Source organism: Lampetra fluviatilis, chromosome 2 (genome assembly GCF_964198595.1).
Source record: "Lampetra fluviatilis chromosome 2, kcLamFluv1.1, whole genome shotgun sequence".
Lineage (NCBI taxonomy): Eukaryota > Metazoa > Chordata > Hyperoartia > Petromyzontiformes > Petromyzontidae > Lampetra > Lampetra fluviatilis.
Window position 1 is genome coordinate 25634954 of NC_136276.1, and position 15540 is coordinate 25650493.

At 44.0% G+C, this 15540-nt stretch overlaps 1 protein-coding gene across 4 annotated transcripts in view; it reads right to left on the minus strand.

Moving 5' to 3' along the window:
* Positions 1–788: 788 nt before the first annotated feature.
* LOC144944565 (zinc finger transcription factor Trps1-like) overlaps positions 789–15540 on the minus strand; it is a 39709-nt gene continuing 24957 nt past the window's right edge. For all 4 annotated transcript variants that reach the window (XM_078872856.1, XM_078872831.1, XM_078872838.1 and 1 more), the window contains 2 exons: positions 11512–11862; positions 789–4865 (listed from right to left, as the gene is read on the minus strand). In XM_078872856.1, coding sequence (XP_078728982.1) covers positions 3990–4865; positions 11512–11862 — 1227 coding nt within the window. In that variant the 3' untranslated portion in view covers positions 789–3989. The remainder of the gene's footprint in view (positions 4866–11511; positions 11863–15540) is intronic.

The following is a 15540-nucleotide window of genomic DNA, read 5'->3' on the forward strand; positions in this document are numbered from 1 at the left end:
TAGATTTAAACGTGCATAGCCTCCAGCGGACTTCCTAATATCGGAAGAACGTTCCAGACGGCCGCAGCAGCGCATCTGGGGATGATGCATCGTGACCATCGTCGTCCACTACAGAAAAACACGTGGCAGGACCCCCCTGAAAAAAAGTCCTGAGACTCAGTGAGGCTCTCCTGGTTTAATAGTAACACGTGTGTGTGTGTGTGGGTAGCGGTAACGCAGTGGTTACCGTGCTGCGCCACGAACCCGGTGACCCGAGTTCGATTCCCGCTCACGGCCAACACCGGTGACAACCGGTCCTGGGCCTTCCCGAGGTTGACTCAGCCTCAAATGAGTACCTGGCGCTGTGTGTAAACATCGCCATTCACGAGACAAAGGCGGCCGGGCGTGGTACTTACCACCCCAACCCCCTGGTGTGCCCTTCCGGCCTTCATAGGTGCTCGCTCACAGCACTTGCCCCAACAGTCTGTCACGGCTACAAGGGTGATATTTATCTTTGTTATGCACAATAATCATTATTTAGCATCAAGTGTAATGTATTGTTTCCCGAACACCGCGCCGATTCTCAAAGACTTCTCAGGAGGGTTCTGCATTGCGGTGCTTGGCCAATTCCTTGAATTGCTCTCCCTTCCTTACCCATCACTCTCATTTGTGTTCTTTTGTTTATTGCCTGGGCAGCAATGCCTCCCGGATGGGACTAGTTTTGCAACTTACTTTTTGTCGGTTTGCAAGAACAGTGTTTTGAGTGCAAGCATGACAGTGCAAACAGATCACACAAGTGACATTTTTAGTTTCATAAAAAACGTTTTTAATTAACATATTGTAAATCCTACAGTACTTGACAGGCACTGTTAAAAAATAAACAAAAGCATTAAAATGTTTTCAACATTCGACACGCATTACACTAAAAAGTTAGAAAGAAATGCTGAAAATGCACCAAGCAGCTGAAATAACAAGAGTACCTTTCGGGGTGGGGCGGGGGGAAGAGACCAAGCCAGCTTGCATTAAAACAAACACTTCCTCTGTGCAAAAAATATTACAAAAGAAGTAAAATACAGTATACTTTACGTAGCTAGTATTTTGCAAATGATGTACTCTACGCACATCATTATAAAGTAATCGCAACTGCAATGTGTGTGTGTGCTTTTAACCAATGTTACAACAACCCCGCCCCCCCCTGTGGCCGCACGTGGTCCGTGTCAGAATCGACACGGCAGACCCCCCACTGGGTCTCACTTCAAACTACAATCCAGTATGTATCGCCAATTGTGTAAACATGGCACATGCATACATAGCAGGTATATATATATTTTTAAACGTTAAGACTGAGAGGCAATACAATATGAATGTAATAAAATGTTATACATATGTTATTCTGGGCTCAGGATGAAGATATACACGGAGTCTCATTTCTTAAAATACAATTGATGTGCGTGTATTATTTTGCAATGGTGACATGCATTCCACGGGATCTTGCAGATTTTGAAAAGTGAATGTTTGGAATGTTGAGAGTATTTTGTGCTCAAAATACAGGCTTCAATATATATGTTCAATGTGCATTTTGTTTTTACACACATGCTTATCGATATATATAGTAAAACAGTCATGTGCACTATAGACCAGCTAAACTTAGATTTGCTTAAATAAATATTGGCATGTCAAACGGCAGAAATATCAAAGAGGGGGCCTGTATTTTGGCAATAGCATTACAAAATAATTTAGTTCCAAAGACATGCTTTTGAACAGCAGTACAAAATCTGTGGAAAAATGTGGATTGTTTTAAAGATATATATAAAAACTAAATCAGTATATACTTTAATACATTGTACAGTGCAATCCTGTTGCATTTTCACGTGAATACGTTCATTTGCATATACTAAATGTTTTCCTTGCACACTGTAAACTTCGTATAATTGTCTGCTTGAGTAAATTCCTACAAAATAACTATAAAAAAACAGATATGCTTCAACCACAAGGAGAGGATAAAAAAGATATTGATTGGCAAGTTAAGCTTGAGAGATCACCTGCAGAAGATGCAATTTCACAAAATTTAAACCGATGGCTCTCCATCTTAAACAATAACAGAAGGAGCAATACTTTGCGTGGCTTTGGGTACTTGTAAGCAAGTGTAGCGGATTAAGATCGACTTCTTAACGTGTTGTCACCGGACGTAAAATGCAACCGTTTGCATTCCACTCTTGCCAAATAACGATGATCGATTTTCTTTTTTTGCATTGCATTTGTATTCCCTGTACAACAACAACAAAAAGCACACAGGACGGCAAAAAGGTTCTGGTGCCTTTCGGCAAATGTGCGCAACGCAAAAAAACCTCAGCATTTACCGGCGCATTGGGTGGAGTCGTCTAAATGACACGCGACTGGGTTCGCGCATTTTACTACGGCGCGCGGGGGACTCAGGGCCCGTCACCAGCGAGAGGGAGTCCAGGGAGGATGCTGACAAGCACTCAACAACGTGCTCAGCACTCGAGATTCTCGCAAATTACTTCCACCCAAAACGGAATGGACAGCACGTAACATCAGTTTAACACGTAGTAGGCTTTCGCGACCAATATTATTCATAATAAACGTTCTTGGGTTCGATCGCGTTATTTATAAATGTGTCGTAATTACCCCTCCACCACCCGATACGGCCAATCAGCAAAAAAGTGTCACGTTGACAAAAGACAAATTAGTTCACTACTTTAGCCCACCGGTGTGTTGAAGAGTGAATCCACAACATTTACAGTTTTTGAGTACGACATTTCGCTGGTAATTACATCCAGGATTCACTCTTCAACACACCGGTGGGCTAAAGTAGTCAACTATTTGTCTTTTGTCAACGTGACACTTTTTTGCTGATTGGCCGTGTCGGGTGGTGGAGGGTTACGACACATTTATAAATAACGCGATCTAACCCAAAAACGTTTATCATGAAGCACGTAACATCATCCCTTATCTATCGCGTTTGTAACAGCCCTTTGTGTAAGTATTCGTGAGAATAAGCGACCACTTTGTGCATCACGTGAATTATAACACAAAAAAAACCCGGTTCATTAGCATGCTTATACTAAGAGTACAAATAGTCAACGGGGCCTTACCTCACACCGCCACCACAAGAACAACGGGCTACGCACGCTCAAGCAGAGAGGGGCCCACGGTGTGCAAAGCGGAGAGGTGGGTGCGGGCGCGCAGGCGGGCACCCCAGTACGAGCTCGCGCGAGCCATTGGTAACCGCAGTCGGGGGCAGCGTCCCACGATACGCACGTACAAAAATAACTGTGACGGCGCGCGCGAGCGCGTTCTTCTCTCGCGGCCAAACAGTATTACGCACGACGCACACGAGTACCCCGGCCACTCGCCGAGGTCAACCCTATTTAGCCATGCTGTAGTGATAAAAAGACAATTCTAAAATACGGCTTTTGCTGTCCTATTTTGTAAACTCCCATCGAGAGCAGTATTGACCCAATATGCTTTACAAAGGCACTGGTAACTCTCCATTCACTTGCAGAATGGCATTCGGGCAGCTGCTACTGCCTACAGCCTCATCCGATAACATGTTGATATTTAGCAAATCATTGTTTTAATGCAATACATTTGTAACTAAAGCCTTATCGCTCAATCGGGCACAGCAATATCTAGCGATGCTGAATTCTAAAATAATGTTTTGTTTAAGGGTACAATGTATCAATTCTAATTTTCGTTAAAATTCATACTTGACAAATCTTGAATAGCTGCCGTTGTGATCAGAGCCAACTCTTACAATGCAGAAGCGGAGTGCAAGTTGAATCTGCAATTATCCAACGAAATACTTGGATATTTGCAAAAAAAAATACAAATTAGAGAACTTGAAAAGATGCCCGTACAAAAATGGCCAATTAAGTGTCGATTTATTTGACGGTTGCTCTACGAATGAACTTGCGCCGTCTGAAATGGGCATAACCTTAAAAAGCAGGATTTGTCAAGTAAAATCCGAACGACAAGCCGTGTCCTTTTCACTGACTGCCAGGCCTCTGCGGCAAAGGCACCGCAGGCGAGATCTTGTGCAGGCCACGCTGGATGTGCACGGTGAAGTCGTATTTATCGAGACACTTGTGCTGGCAAATGCTGCACTGGAAGGGGCCCTCGTCTCCGTGGCAGCTCATGTGCAGGGTGTGCAACACTTCGTCCTGGAAGATGATCCCGCAGCGAGCGCACTTCGTCGAGCAGCCGTCCTGCGTGCCCCTCTCGACCGTCCTCGGCTGCGATGTGGCAGACGGCGGCGGCGGTGCCGTCGCCGAGCCGGCGGACCGGTTCTCCCGCCTGGCCGCGGCAAAGGATCCCGCCGAGACACACCTGTCGGGCGTCGACGTCTTCCTTTTCTTCACCACGAGATCGAGGGGCCCGTCACTCGCCCCGGCACCGCTCAGGTGAGCGCCCAGTCGGTAATAGGAGGCGTACGCCTCCCAGTCCGAGAGGTGCATGGGTGCCTGGCCGGCCGGAAATCCGCCGACGTAGCTCTCCGGGTTTGCCGCCATCATCATCCTGTACTTGCTCCAGAGTCGCAGCCACTCCCCGTTGAGGGGGTAGATGGCGCCGGACAGGGCTGCCTGTAGGGCGGTGGTGGGGACAGCGGCGGCGGTGGAGGCGTACTGGTACTTCTCAATGGGGCTCCCCGGCGGGGTGCAGTGCGGCCGGTGAAGGTACTTCTCGATGGGACTGCCCCGAGACAGAGACTCGCGCTCCTCCAGCGGGCTCACGTAGCACACGCGCCCCAGAGGATGCTGCCTCTCCACAGAGGCGGCAGAGTCCGTCCGTGCCTCCCGCCAGTTCTGAACGCCGGCGCCGCCGCCGTCGTTTGAACCTCCGTGGAACGGGTCTGGCTTTGTGCTCTTAAAAGCGGAAATGATCCAAAGTGAGCACACAAGTTGGAAAAATGTTAATCCTCACATATAAATGCGGAAATTCGCGGCATCACGTAACTCGATTAACACACAACGAGGTGCACTAATGATTGCGATTTCATCTAGCAAACACAGGAATCAGAAAAGCAAATACAGGGGGCTTCAAAAAAATGTTAACACTTCGGAGAATTTGCAACAATACCACGAAAAATGTGCCTCCCGGCTCTGGAGACCACCTGGAGAAGATTCCAGGAATGTGTTGACAATCATGGCGAACAAGAGACTCTTTGACTTTTTGAAGCTTTTAACATACATTTGTTATGTTACAGTGCATTATCCGTTCTTTTTCCATTAAAAACGAAAGTCCCATATAAGTGTTTCCTTTTTTTGAAGCACCCTATTCAACGTGTACTTGAAATAATGTTAATGGATAGAATGGATTTTTTTAATGGAAAGTTCAAAAGTGAACAATGCGCAAAGCAGCACTGCTTAGTCCTGTCAGCCGTGTCTCCATGCTATGTCAGGCAGTGCCAGTCCAGTGCTGCACAATGCAGAAACTACTGCAGCACTGGGCTTGCAGGCTTAATTTGGGATTTTAAGAAGTGTTTTTACGCCATTGCGTACTATACAGGCGGTCCCTCGCTTTTACGACACAATGCGTTCCTGGAAGCCTGTCGTTGTAAATCCAGACCCCTATTTTCCCATTAGAAACAGCAGAAACATCATTCGGTTTAATCTTAATTTGGAGCTTTCGTGACTGCAGGAATTCTTCTTTGGTTCTTTCGGTTAAGTCACGTCTAAAAATAAAATAATGAATTAAAATAATAGCGACGTTTCGATTGCAACACAAGCAATCATCATCAGGCATAAAAGAAATAGCAATAAAAATCTAACTAGAAAACTATAGACAGACATAAGCAGACAGACATCACAAGGACACACAGAGAGAGGACACATATCGCCACAGAGAGAGGGGTCGTTTCTGTGACGGTCCCTTAAATATAGAGAGGGGGGGCGGGGACGGAGAGAGGGAGGGGGCAGAGAAAATTAGCATATCAATGAGTGTACGGCAACGTGTTGCTGCTGCGCAAGTAAGATGACGACGTGGCACGGCACACTAGCTTGAAAATTAGGAGAAAGGCACAGTAAAATTAAATCACCTCGCAAAATATCGAAATGTGATGTAATACAACACAGAGAGTCGGTCAACACACAATTAACGCATAGCCTGGTTGATTACGTATTTCAAAGATTGCTAAGTTAGAATTTAAGTGTGAACATTCCAAAAGAGAGGATACAGGCAGAGAGAACAAATAGCCAGAGAGAGAAAAAAGATAAGCTTAAACGGCAACGTGTTGCTGCTGCGCAAGTAAGATGACGACGTGGCACGGCACAACAAGCTTGAAAATTAGGAGAAAGGCACACTAAAATTAAATAACCTCGCAAAATATCGAAATGTGATGTAATACAACACAGAGAGTCGGTCAACACACAATTAACGCATAGCCTGGTTGATTACGTATTTCAAAGATTGCTAAGTTAGAATTTAAGTGTGAACATTCCACAAGAGAGGACACAGGCAGAGAGAACAAATAGCCAGATAGAGAAAAAAGATAAGCTTAAAACTTCCCCGGAGAAGTGGTTCAATCTTAATTTGGAGCTTTCGTGACTGCAGGAATTATTCTTTGGTTCTTTCGGTTAAGTCACGTCTAAAAATAAAATAATAAATTAAAATAATAGCGACGTTTCGATTGCAACACAAGCAATCATCATCAGGCATAAAAGAAATAGCAATAAAAATCTAACTAGAAAACTATAGACAGACATAGGCAGACAGACATCACAAGGACACAGAGAGAGGACACATATCGGCACAGAGAGAGGGGTCGTTTCTGTGACGGTCCCTTAAATATAGAGAGGGGGGGCGGGGACGGAGAGAGGGAGGGGGCAGAGAAAATTAGCATATCAATCAGTGTACGGCAACGTGTTGCTGCTGCGCAAGTAAGATGACGACGTGGCACGGCACACAAGCTTGAAAATTAGGAGAAAGGCACACTAAAATTAAATAACCTCGCAAAATATCGAAATGTGATGTATTACAACACAGAGAGTCGGTCAACACACAATTAACGCATAGCCTGGTTGATTACGTATTTCAAAGATTGCTAAGTTAGAATTTAAGTGTGAACATTCCAAAAGAGAGGACACAGGCAGAGAGAACAAATAGCCTCTCTCCGTCCCCGCCCCCCCCTCTCTATATTTAAGGGACCGTCACAGAAACGACCCCTCTCTCTGTGCCGATATGTGTCCTCTCTCTGTGTGTCCTTGTGATGTCTGTCTGCTTATGTCTGTCTATAGTTTTCTAGTTAGATTTTTATTGCAATTTCTTTTATGCCTGATGATGATTGCTTGTGTTGCAATCGAAACGTCGCTATTATTTTAATTTATTATTTTATTTTTAGACGTGACTTAACCGAAAGAACCAAAGAATAATTCCTGCAGTCACGAAAGCTCCAAATTAAGATTGAACCACTTCAATGGGGAAGTTTTAAGCTCATCCTTTTTCTCTCTCTGGCTATTTGTTCTCTCTGCCTGTGTCCTCTCTTTTGGAATGTTCACACTTAAATTCTAACTCAGCAATCTTTGAAATACGTAATCATCCAGGCTATGCGTTAATTATGTGTTGACCGACTCTCTGTGTTGTATTACATCACATTTCGATATTTTGCGAGGTTATTTAATTTTAGTGTGCCTTTCTCCTAATTTTCTAGCATGTTGTGCCGTGCCACGTCGTCATCTTACTTGCGCAGCAGCAACACGTTGCCGTTTAAGCTTATCTTTTTTCTCTCTCTGGCTATTTGTTCTCTCTGCCTGTGTCCTCTCTTTTGGAATGTTCACACTTAAATTCTAACTTAGCAATCTTTGAAATACGTAATCAACCAGGCTATGCGTTAATTGTGCGTTGACCGACTCTCTGTGTTGTATTACATTACATTTCGATATTTTACTAGGTTATTTAATTTTAGTGTGCCTTTCTCCTAATTTTCAAGTTTGTGTGCCGTGCCACGTCGTCATCTTACTTGCGCAGCAGCAACACGTTGCCGTACACTCATTGATATGCTAATTTTCTCTGCCCCCTCCCTCTCTCCGTCCCCGCCCCCCCTCTCTATATTTAAGGGACCGTCACAGAAACGACGCCTCTCTCTGTGCCGATATGTGTCCTTTCTCTGTGTGTCCTTGTGATGTCTGTCTGCTTATGTCTGTCTATAGTTTTCTAGTTAGATTTTTATTGCTATTTCTTTTATGCCTGATGATGATTGCTTGTGTTGCAATCGAAACGTCGCTATTATTTTAATGTATTATTTTATTTTTAGACGTGACTTAACCGAAAGAACCAAAGAAGAATCATTCGGTTTTTATCCTTTTTATATTAAACAAGAGTTTCATCAGTAAAACAAATCCACAAAAAAGCCACTTGACAATGACAAAAGCTCCACGCCGAGTCACTGTGGAAAACCAGACCGGCTCAAATGTGTGCGGAGTCGTGTCGCAAATCAAACCTCCACGTCGTGAATATATCCACGATGGTGTTATGCAAATGTCGTAAATGTGGATTGGACCGTCGTAAACCGGACATTGGCGATATAAATAACATTACAAACCGCGAATGGGCAAATGTTGTGTTTGTGGAAATTAACGGGGTTATGTTAAGGAAGTATTTTGAGGACACGCCGCAGACTGAGTGCACACCAGTGGCAAGGTTATTATACGCCATCGGCATGTGTCTCTCCACCGATGTAAAAAACACCACAAGGGTTTCCAAAGAGAGAAAACCCCTCTTCATAACGGAGGTTTTTTTTTGGATTAGATCGCGTAATTGTAAATGTGTCGTTAAACTCGCCACCACATGACATAGCTAATTAGTAAGGTTTGTCAGGTAAACAAAACGTGCTAGTTAGTCACTCGTTCAGCACACCGGTTGTGTTGGAGAGTGAATTCCTCTTATTGCTGCATTGGCTTATCCGCCGAGGAAAGTGTGCATGAATTGTGTATATATACAGAGGATTTTTTTCCCCGTACGATGGTTTCTTTCTGCAGTGAGCTGGAGGCTTCCCTGGGCTGCTTGCGGAAGCCATGCGATCGCTGGTAATGATGTAACATTGGGTAAGGAGACGACTTTGAAGGGGGAATCACGTCTTAGAAACTTGCAGCTGAAACTCATGGGGCTGGGATAAATTAATTCTGTGAACTCTTGTTACTGGATCCTACCCCCTGTATGCGCCTCTGAACACAGTTCTGTATTTGGCAAAGGAGGACATTTATCATTAAAATAGTTTCCGAATTAGAAATGCGGAGCTTGTTGTCCAGAACCACACAGAGAAGAGGAAGAATACTAAACACCGATCAAACTACCAAATCCTTGTTTTGTCAAAAATAAGTCCAACATACATACATCATCCAGAATGTTTGGCTACTACTTCCAGGTTCACCAAGCACAAGATATTTACATAAACCTTGGCCAATTAGGAACTCCCTTCCCAACCAAAAACACGAAATATTAAACAGAAGCGAGATCATAAATCTTGCAACACAGAGGCCGCAAATAAAATAACATGAAAATTTGACCTATTTTATTAATATAGCTGGAACATATGAAAGATGGAAAGTTTCCACATAAAATAGCACTGAAGAGAGGTTTATTAGGATTCCGACACTCCTTCAGACGACAGCCAGGAATCCAACCACTGTAGTTAATTTAACACGAGTCACTGCATGAGTAACACAGAGATCCATAACACAAGTAAAGCATGAAAAGAGAACACGCGTAAGAACAGGATACAAAAAGACAAACTGCTAGATCAATGCAACAGATTCAAAGACGCTCTATAAAATTAAATTAAACACCACACAATCAAAACCCATCTAGAATACCCTAAAAAACCCTTAGCAAATAGGGGATATCACCACCCTACACCTTACCAATGAGTGCTATACAAGTAGAAACAACAGGTTCCACACTGCCCACCAGGGATTATTTGTCTGTCTGTCGTGCACGAATGCGCTGTCCAACCAAGTTCCTACCTGCCCACTCCGAAGGAACGTGTTTTGCCAACTCGTGTCCCCCTCTGCACAGCTGTGCTCAGAGTAGCTGACAATTCTACTGGCCAATCAAATGGGTGTCTTTAAATTGGTGTCTAACCTCTGCAATGATATTCTTAGGTTTTTTTCAGTAAAGTCACGTAGGTAAAAAAAAATTAAATTAAAATTAATAAAAGTAAAAGAAATATAAAATAAAAATCACAACGTTTCGGAGGCAACACAAGCTTCCGTCTTCAGGTGGAACCGTCACAGCACGACTGCTGCATCAACGTGACTTTACTGAAAAAACCTAAGCATATGAATCCTTGCAGTCACGAAAGCTTCAAATCTAGTCTCTGCAATGATCTCCAAACTCGTCGAGCTGTTTAAACCCCCCAGAGTCATACGGTCCATACGTTACACACCTCTCCTGTTTCGTACGGTGCTTCACTTTACATCATAAGTTTGTTCAATGCAATTAACATATATCCTATTTGCCCCATTCTACAAGTGTATGGCTATCACGAAGGCTTCAAGTTTCACGGGTGATGAAAGTTTTCCAGTCGGGGTGATGCTGCACGTGATTTTTACCCAATTAGGTAAATTGCGAGTCATTAATCACGCTTGGGAAGTTTTGCGAACATGACGCTGGCACACGTGGCTTACTCTTTTATTTCATAACTTCACAGGATCGCTTTACGTCCACTGCAAAGCAGACAGAGAGTGCTTTACGGGCAGCACGCCCGCAGGATTAACCATGGGGTGATCCTCTGGGCTGGGAACCGTAAACCTCTGCAACACGTGGACAATGCACTACCGCTCGGCCCACGTGATTCGATTGGAGGGTGGGGGGTTCACGGTTTCTATCACAATGACGAAATTAACTCAAAGAAATCCACATTGGGATGAAGGCCACCCCATGCTGTGACAGTAGCGGTGGTTGTTTGGCCACACTTGACCCAGGTGGTCTATTGTAGGTTAGTGTAAGAATGGGCCCAGGACTGGTTCAGATATCTGTCGCCACTGATGGTCGACGTGTGGCTGGCAAGGAACTCGAGTCATCGGCTTCTCCCACCCCTCGCAGATATTAAAACATTTTATTCACAACGTGTACAGCCTACCTTCAAAGAGATGAAGCTATTCTTCAAGATACACTTCAAAAACCGTGTCGAAGCGGATTTAAGCTCATTAACAACACTGTTATGTATTCTTGGTTCTTTAGGTAAAGTTACGTAGAAGGGAAATACTAAAAATATAAAACTATACAAATTCTCACGAAGTTTCGACTGCAATACAAGCAATCATCATCAGGTGCTGTGGATTTCACACCTGATGATGATTGCTCGTGTTGCAGTCGAAACGTCGTGAGAATTAGTATTATTTAATATTTTATTATTTTATTATTTCCCTTCTACGTGACTTTACTGAAAGAACCAAGAATATGAATCCCTGCAGTCACGAAAGCTTTAAATCAAAATGTAACACTGTTATGTCCCCCCCCCCCCCACCAAATAAAATAAACGTACACACATATTCCATCCACCAAGGGACATACCTGGATGCTAAGGTCAGCGGGCGAAGTCGCCGTAATGATGGCGGATGTAGGCACGTGGACGTGGCTTGCAGACGCATGATTCCTGCTCAAGGATGTTGGCACTTTGGGAGGATGCCCTGGTGAGGCTCTCTGCGGCCCCTTCTCCCAGCTTAAGGCACCGTTTGCCATCCTGTTTTCAGCGGTATGGCCGTCGCTGTTGTGAGTGCTGTTGCTGGAGAGGCATTTCTGCTTGCCGCTCATCCCAGAATGCTGGTCTCCATGCGGAGGGTCTGGCAGCGTCCGCTTGCGGGTGCGGCGTCTAATGATCTGCTCTCCGTTATTTTGCTTGATGATGCTCAATGGTCGAGGTGCCTACGTTGCGGAGAGAGAGCACACGTGAAATCCACACGCGTGAGAATGCACCTCGCACACGTCCCACAAGATACACGCGCAGGCAGCCCACGGACAAGGCTAAACTTTTCGAGGCCAAGCATGGGTAAACCGGAATCTGGTGAACGTTGAACAAAGCGGCCACAAAACAAATCTAGAATTCCAGCCAGAATGCCATTCCACCGCGATTAAGCTGTGGTTAGAAGGTTATGAGGGTTAAATATTCTGCGGTTATTAATTTGTAAAATATATAACAAATGCATTTTATTCACAGTACTGTGTTTAGATAATTAATGTCGAGAAGCGGGCGATCCAAGGTTATGAGCCAGCACAGCGGTGGCAGACTGCTGCCATCGGCAAATCCGTGCTCTGCTAATTGGAACTGTGTGTTCTCTCGCTATTATACATTTATTTTGCGAATAAATGATTGTAGATGAGTTCTAATTTAAAGATATTAAGTTAATTAAATGTTTTAGTCTACAGTTTGATTGCATTCGTCAATAGTTTCTACGGATAATGATTTCAACTTCTAACTTGCCGCGGCAGTTATTCGCTCCCTCTCGCAGACAGAAAACTCCCACCTCCCAAGCTCTGCGATCCTCTATATATGAAGGTGTTATTGGCCAATTAATGAGTGGTTCCATGTGGGGGTGAAACCGGGGAACCGAGAAAAGCCATGCTTGAGAGGGACGACGCTCAATCCCATACAGAATAGACATAATATTAGTCCACACTTTGCTGAACTGCCTTCTGCCGGGCAAGCCGGGGTACGGAGTTTCACAACGTTTGAATGATTCACCAACCATCGCTGCCTCCACTGCGCTGGATTACAGGCGTGCATAGCCACCACCGCCGGCTAAAGATTTACGTTTAATTATTTGGAGTATATAAAGACATTGCCCAATCTTCCAGAATAAAAGGCTGTCCACCCAATGAGTCTGGTTTCCGCATGTCTTACTGCACACGTGCTTAAAAAAAAAACCTGGGCAAATACAGGGCGCAAGATGCTATGGGAGTATAACCGCAGGCAGTCATTGGAGCATATCGCAAGTTGTTACCACAGGAGGTGGTAAAACGTAGCTGAACGTGTAGAATTTCACAGTCGACATTCTGATTAAATGATTGATTTCCGGGTTAGTCCACGGAATGGTCTGGCCAGGTTTCTGTCTTGAGACCATCAACTGCCTGACACAGCCAAGCAAATAAACTTGTCACATGGTGTACGTGCATTGAAAAGCGCCAACCGTGATTGTTTCAGCTCACTGGTCAAGTCAAAGAGAACAATCCACACAACCAAATTTAGCAATGGGGATACGAAGTTTAAATTGAAACTACACAGCAAGCATCTGCAGGAACATCCAGCAAGTCAGAATGAAATCGAGGTCAACAAAGCTACCGATTGTGTTGTTATGTGTCGTATAAATTTAGACTTAAAACTTTGGTGACTGCAGGAATTCATATTCTTGGTTCTTTCGGTAAAGTCACATATATAGAAAATACAAATAATAAAATAAAAATAAATGCAAAAAACCCACGATATTTCGATCGCAACACAAGCGGTCTTCATCCGCCTGATGAAGACCGCTTGTGTTTATTATTTTTACGTTATTTTCTATCTACGTGACTTTACCGAAAGAACCAAGAATATGTGTTGTATACTTTTTTGTATCTAACTCGGACCAACAACTCATAGAGAGGGTCCTTGCTTATGACATCTGGCCATTCAGCAGCATCTGTTCAAGCAAAGCCTGACTGCTGATAAGACATTGTCGAAACCGGTCCAGAGTTTGCTAGTTTTTAAAACAATGCTGCTGAAGAACTCCCAGAAGGCCTCGTGCATAAAAAAAAACATCCTCTTTTTATACGGAAGGACAGATGTGTGAATAATATATATGTCCTACTTATTATTTTTTGTATATTATAAGAAACTCATTTTCTAGACTACTGAAGAAAGCAGTGCTGACCAAACACCAGGCCTATTTAGAAAAAATGCTCTCTAATGTATAACAATCGCATTCCAGTTGTGTCTTCGGCATCAGACAAGACCGAAAAGGAACTCTAATTGACATAACCACTAGACTGCGCTCTTTACCTGCGCTGATCATCTGATAATTGAGACGTCGGCACAACGTGTCTGCCAAAAATGCCAAGCCTAGGCTTGGCCAAATCACAGCAAGTACAAAACCAATCGTCTCCGATGTTGTTTATTGTTTGCGTAGCCATGAGTGACGGAGCAGAGAAGAAACATCAAATGTAAAATGATGTTTTCTTGGTGGGGCCTGTGGTTTTCTTTACCGTACACAACTAGTATACACCCTCGGAGACACCAGGTCACCTTTAAAATAAAAAGAAACATTTCTATATCATTATACTCATAAAATACAGCCCTCAGTAAATCAACTACTGAATGAATGCCTCCCCATGTCGTATCGGCAATGGGGGCTGTTTAACCATACTTCACCACACTGGTCAATCTGGGGCTTATCGAAGAAGGGGGAATGTTTCTATTTAAAGCTTTCGTGACTGCAAGGATTCATCTTCTTATAATAAAATAATAAAATAAAACATAATAAAATAATTCTCACGACGTTTCGGCCACAAAGCAAGCAGCCGTCTCCCTGACAGACCTGGTCTTCACCTGAGGACGGCTGCTTGCGTTGTGGCCGAAACGTCGTGAGAATTATTTTATTATGTTTTATTTTATTATTTCCATTCTACGTGACTTTACCGAAAGAACCAAGAAGGCAAATTCAGTTTTCAGGTCCATTCGGCGTACAGCCGTTTCAATACGGGCTTTGTAGAACGAACACTTTTTATAAGGGGCACCGGGTGGCTAATGAGGTCTGAATTTGTCTGTAATAAGGTCGGCAATGATAAGGGTTGACAGGTATGCAGCACCAAACACCGCACCACAACTTTGGCTTATTATATGGAGATGTACAGTACAGTAGTGAGATGTATGGGAACAGTGCTGCTGTACCATAAGGGATGGCAACGGTATGGGAAGATGTTCGTATAGCAGTGGATAGATAATGATTGTACGATAATGATGCCATTCTAATATAACAAAAAATAACAACCTGACGTCCTGTAAAGGAACGTGCCCTTTGACGTTGGAAACGGAATGCCGTCCAATTAAGATCTGGAACGGAAAGGAGTGTCTGGACGTTCCTGCCCACGGCAATAACAACAAGGTCACCGTGTCCTATCTGTCGTGGACCTCACCACTAACAGACGCCGAGTGCGAGTGTTGTTTTCATTGTTGTTGTTGTTGCTGCTGCTTTGCGCCATTGCCTCCGCACGAGGGACCGCGCGGTTTGCAATGGAGAAAGCGCGCCGAGACATTGACGTGAGCAGAGGGGGGAGTTGGGGGGTGGTAACAACGTCGTGCGATAGAATAATTGTATTAAAACACCGCAGCACTTCTGTTCTGAGTGTTCCACAATGACACAAATGCACTGTAAGTGTGAAGGTCCGCCTGAGATAGAAACCAGCTTTTCCAGCTGGTTGTTCAGTTGATCATTTAAGTGCCATTATTTAAGCACTTCTTTCAAGTCTGTTAAAGGCCAGTTGGGTGTGGTCGGCAAGGGCGTGGATAGGGGTTGCTGTCATTACATTACAGGTTCAATTCACTCATGAGAATTCCTCCGCGTACACACA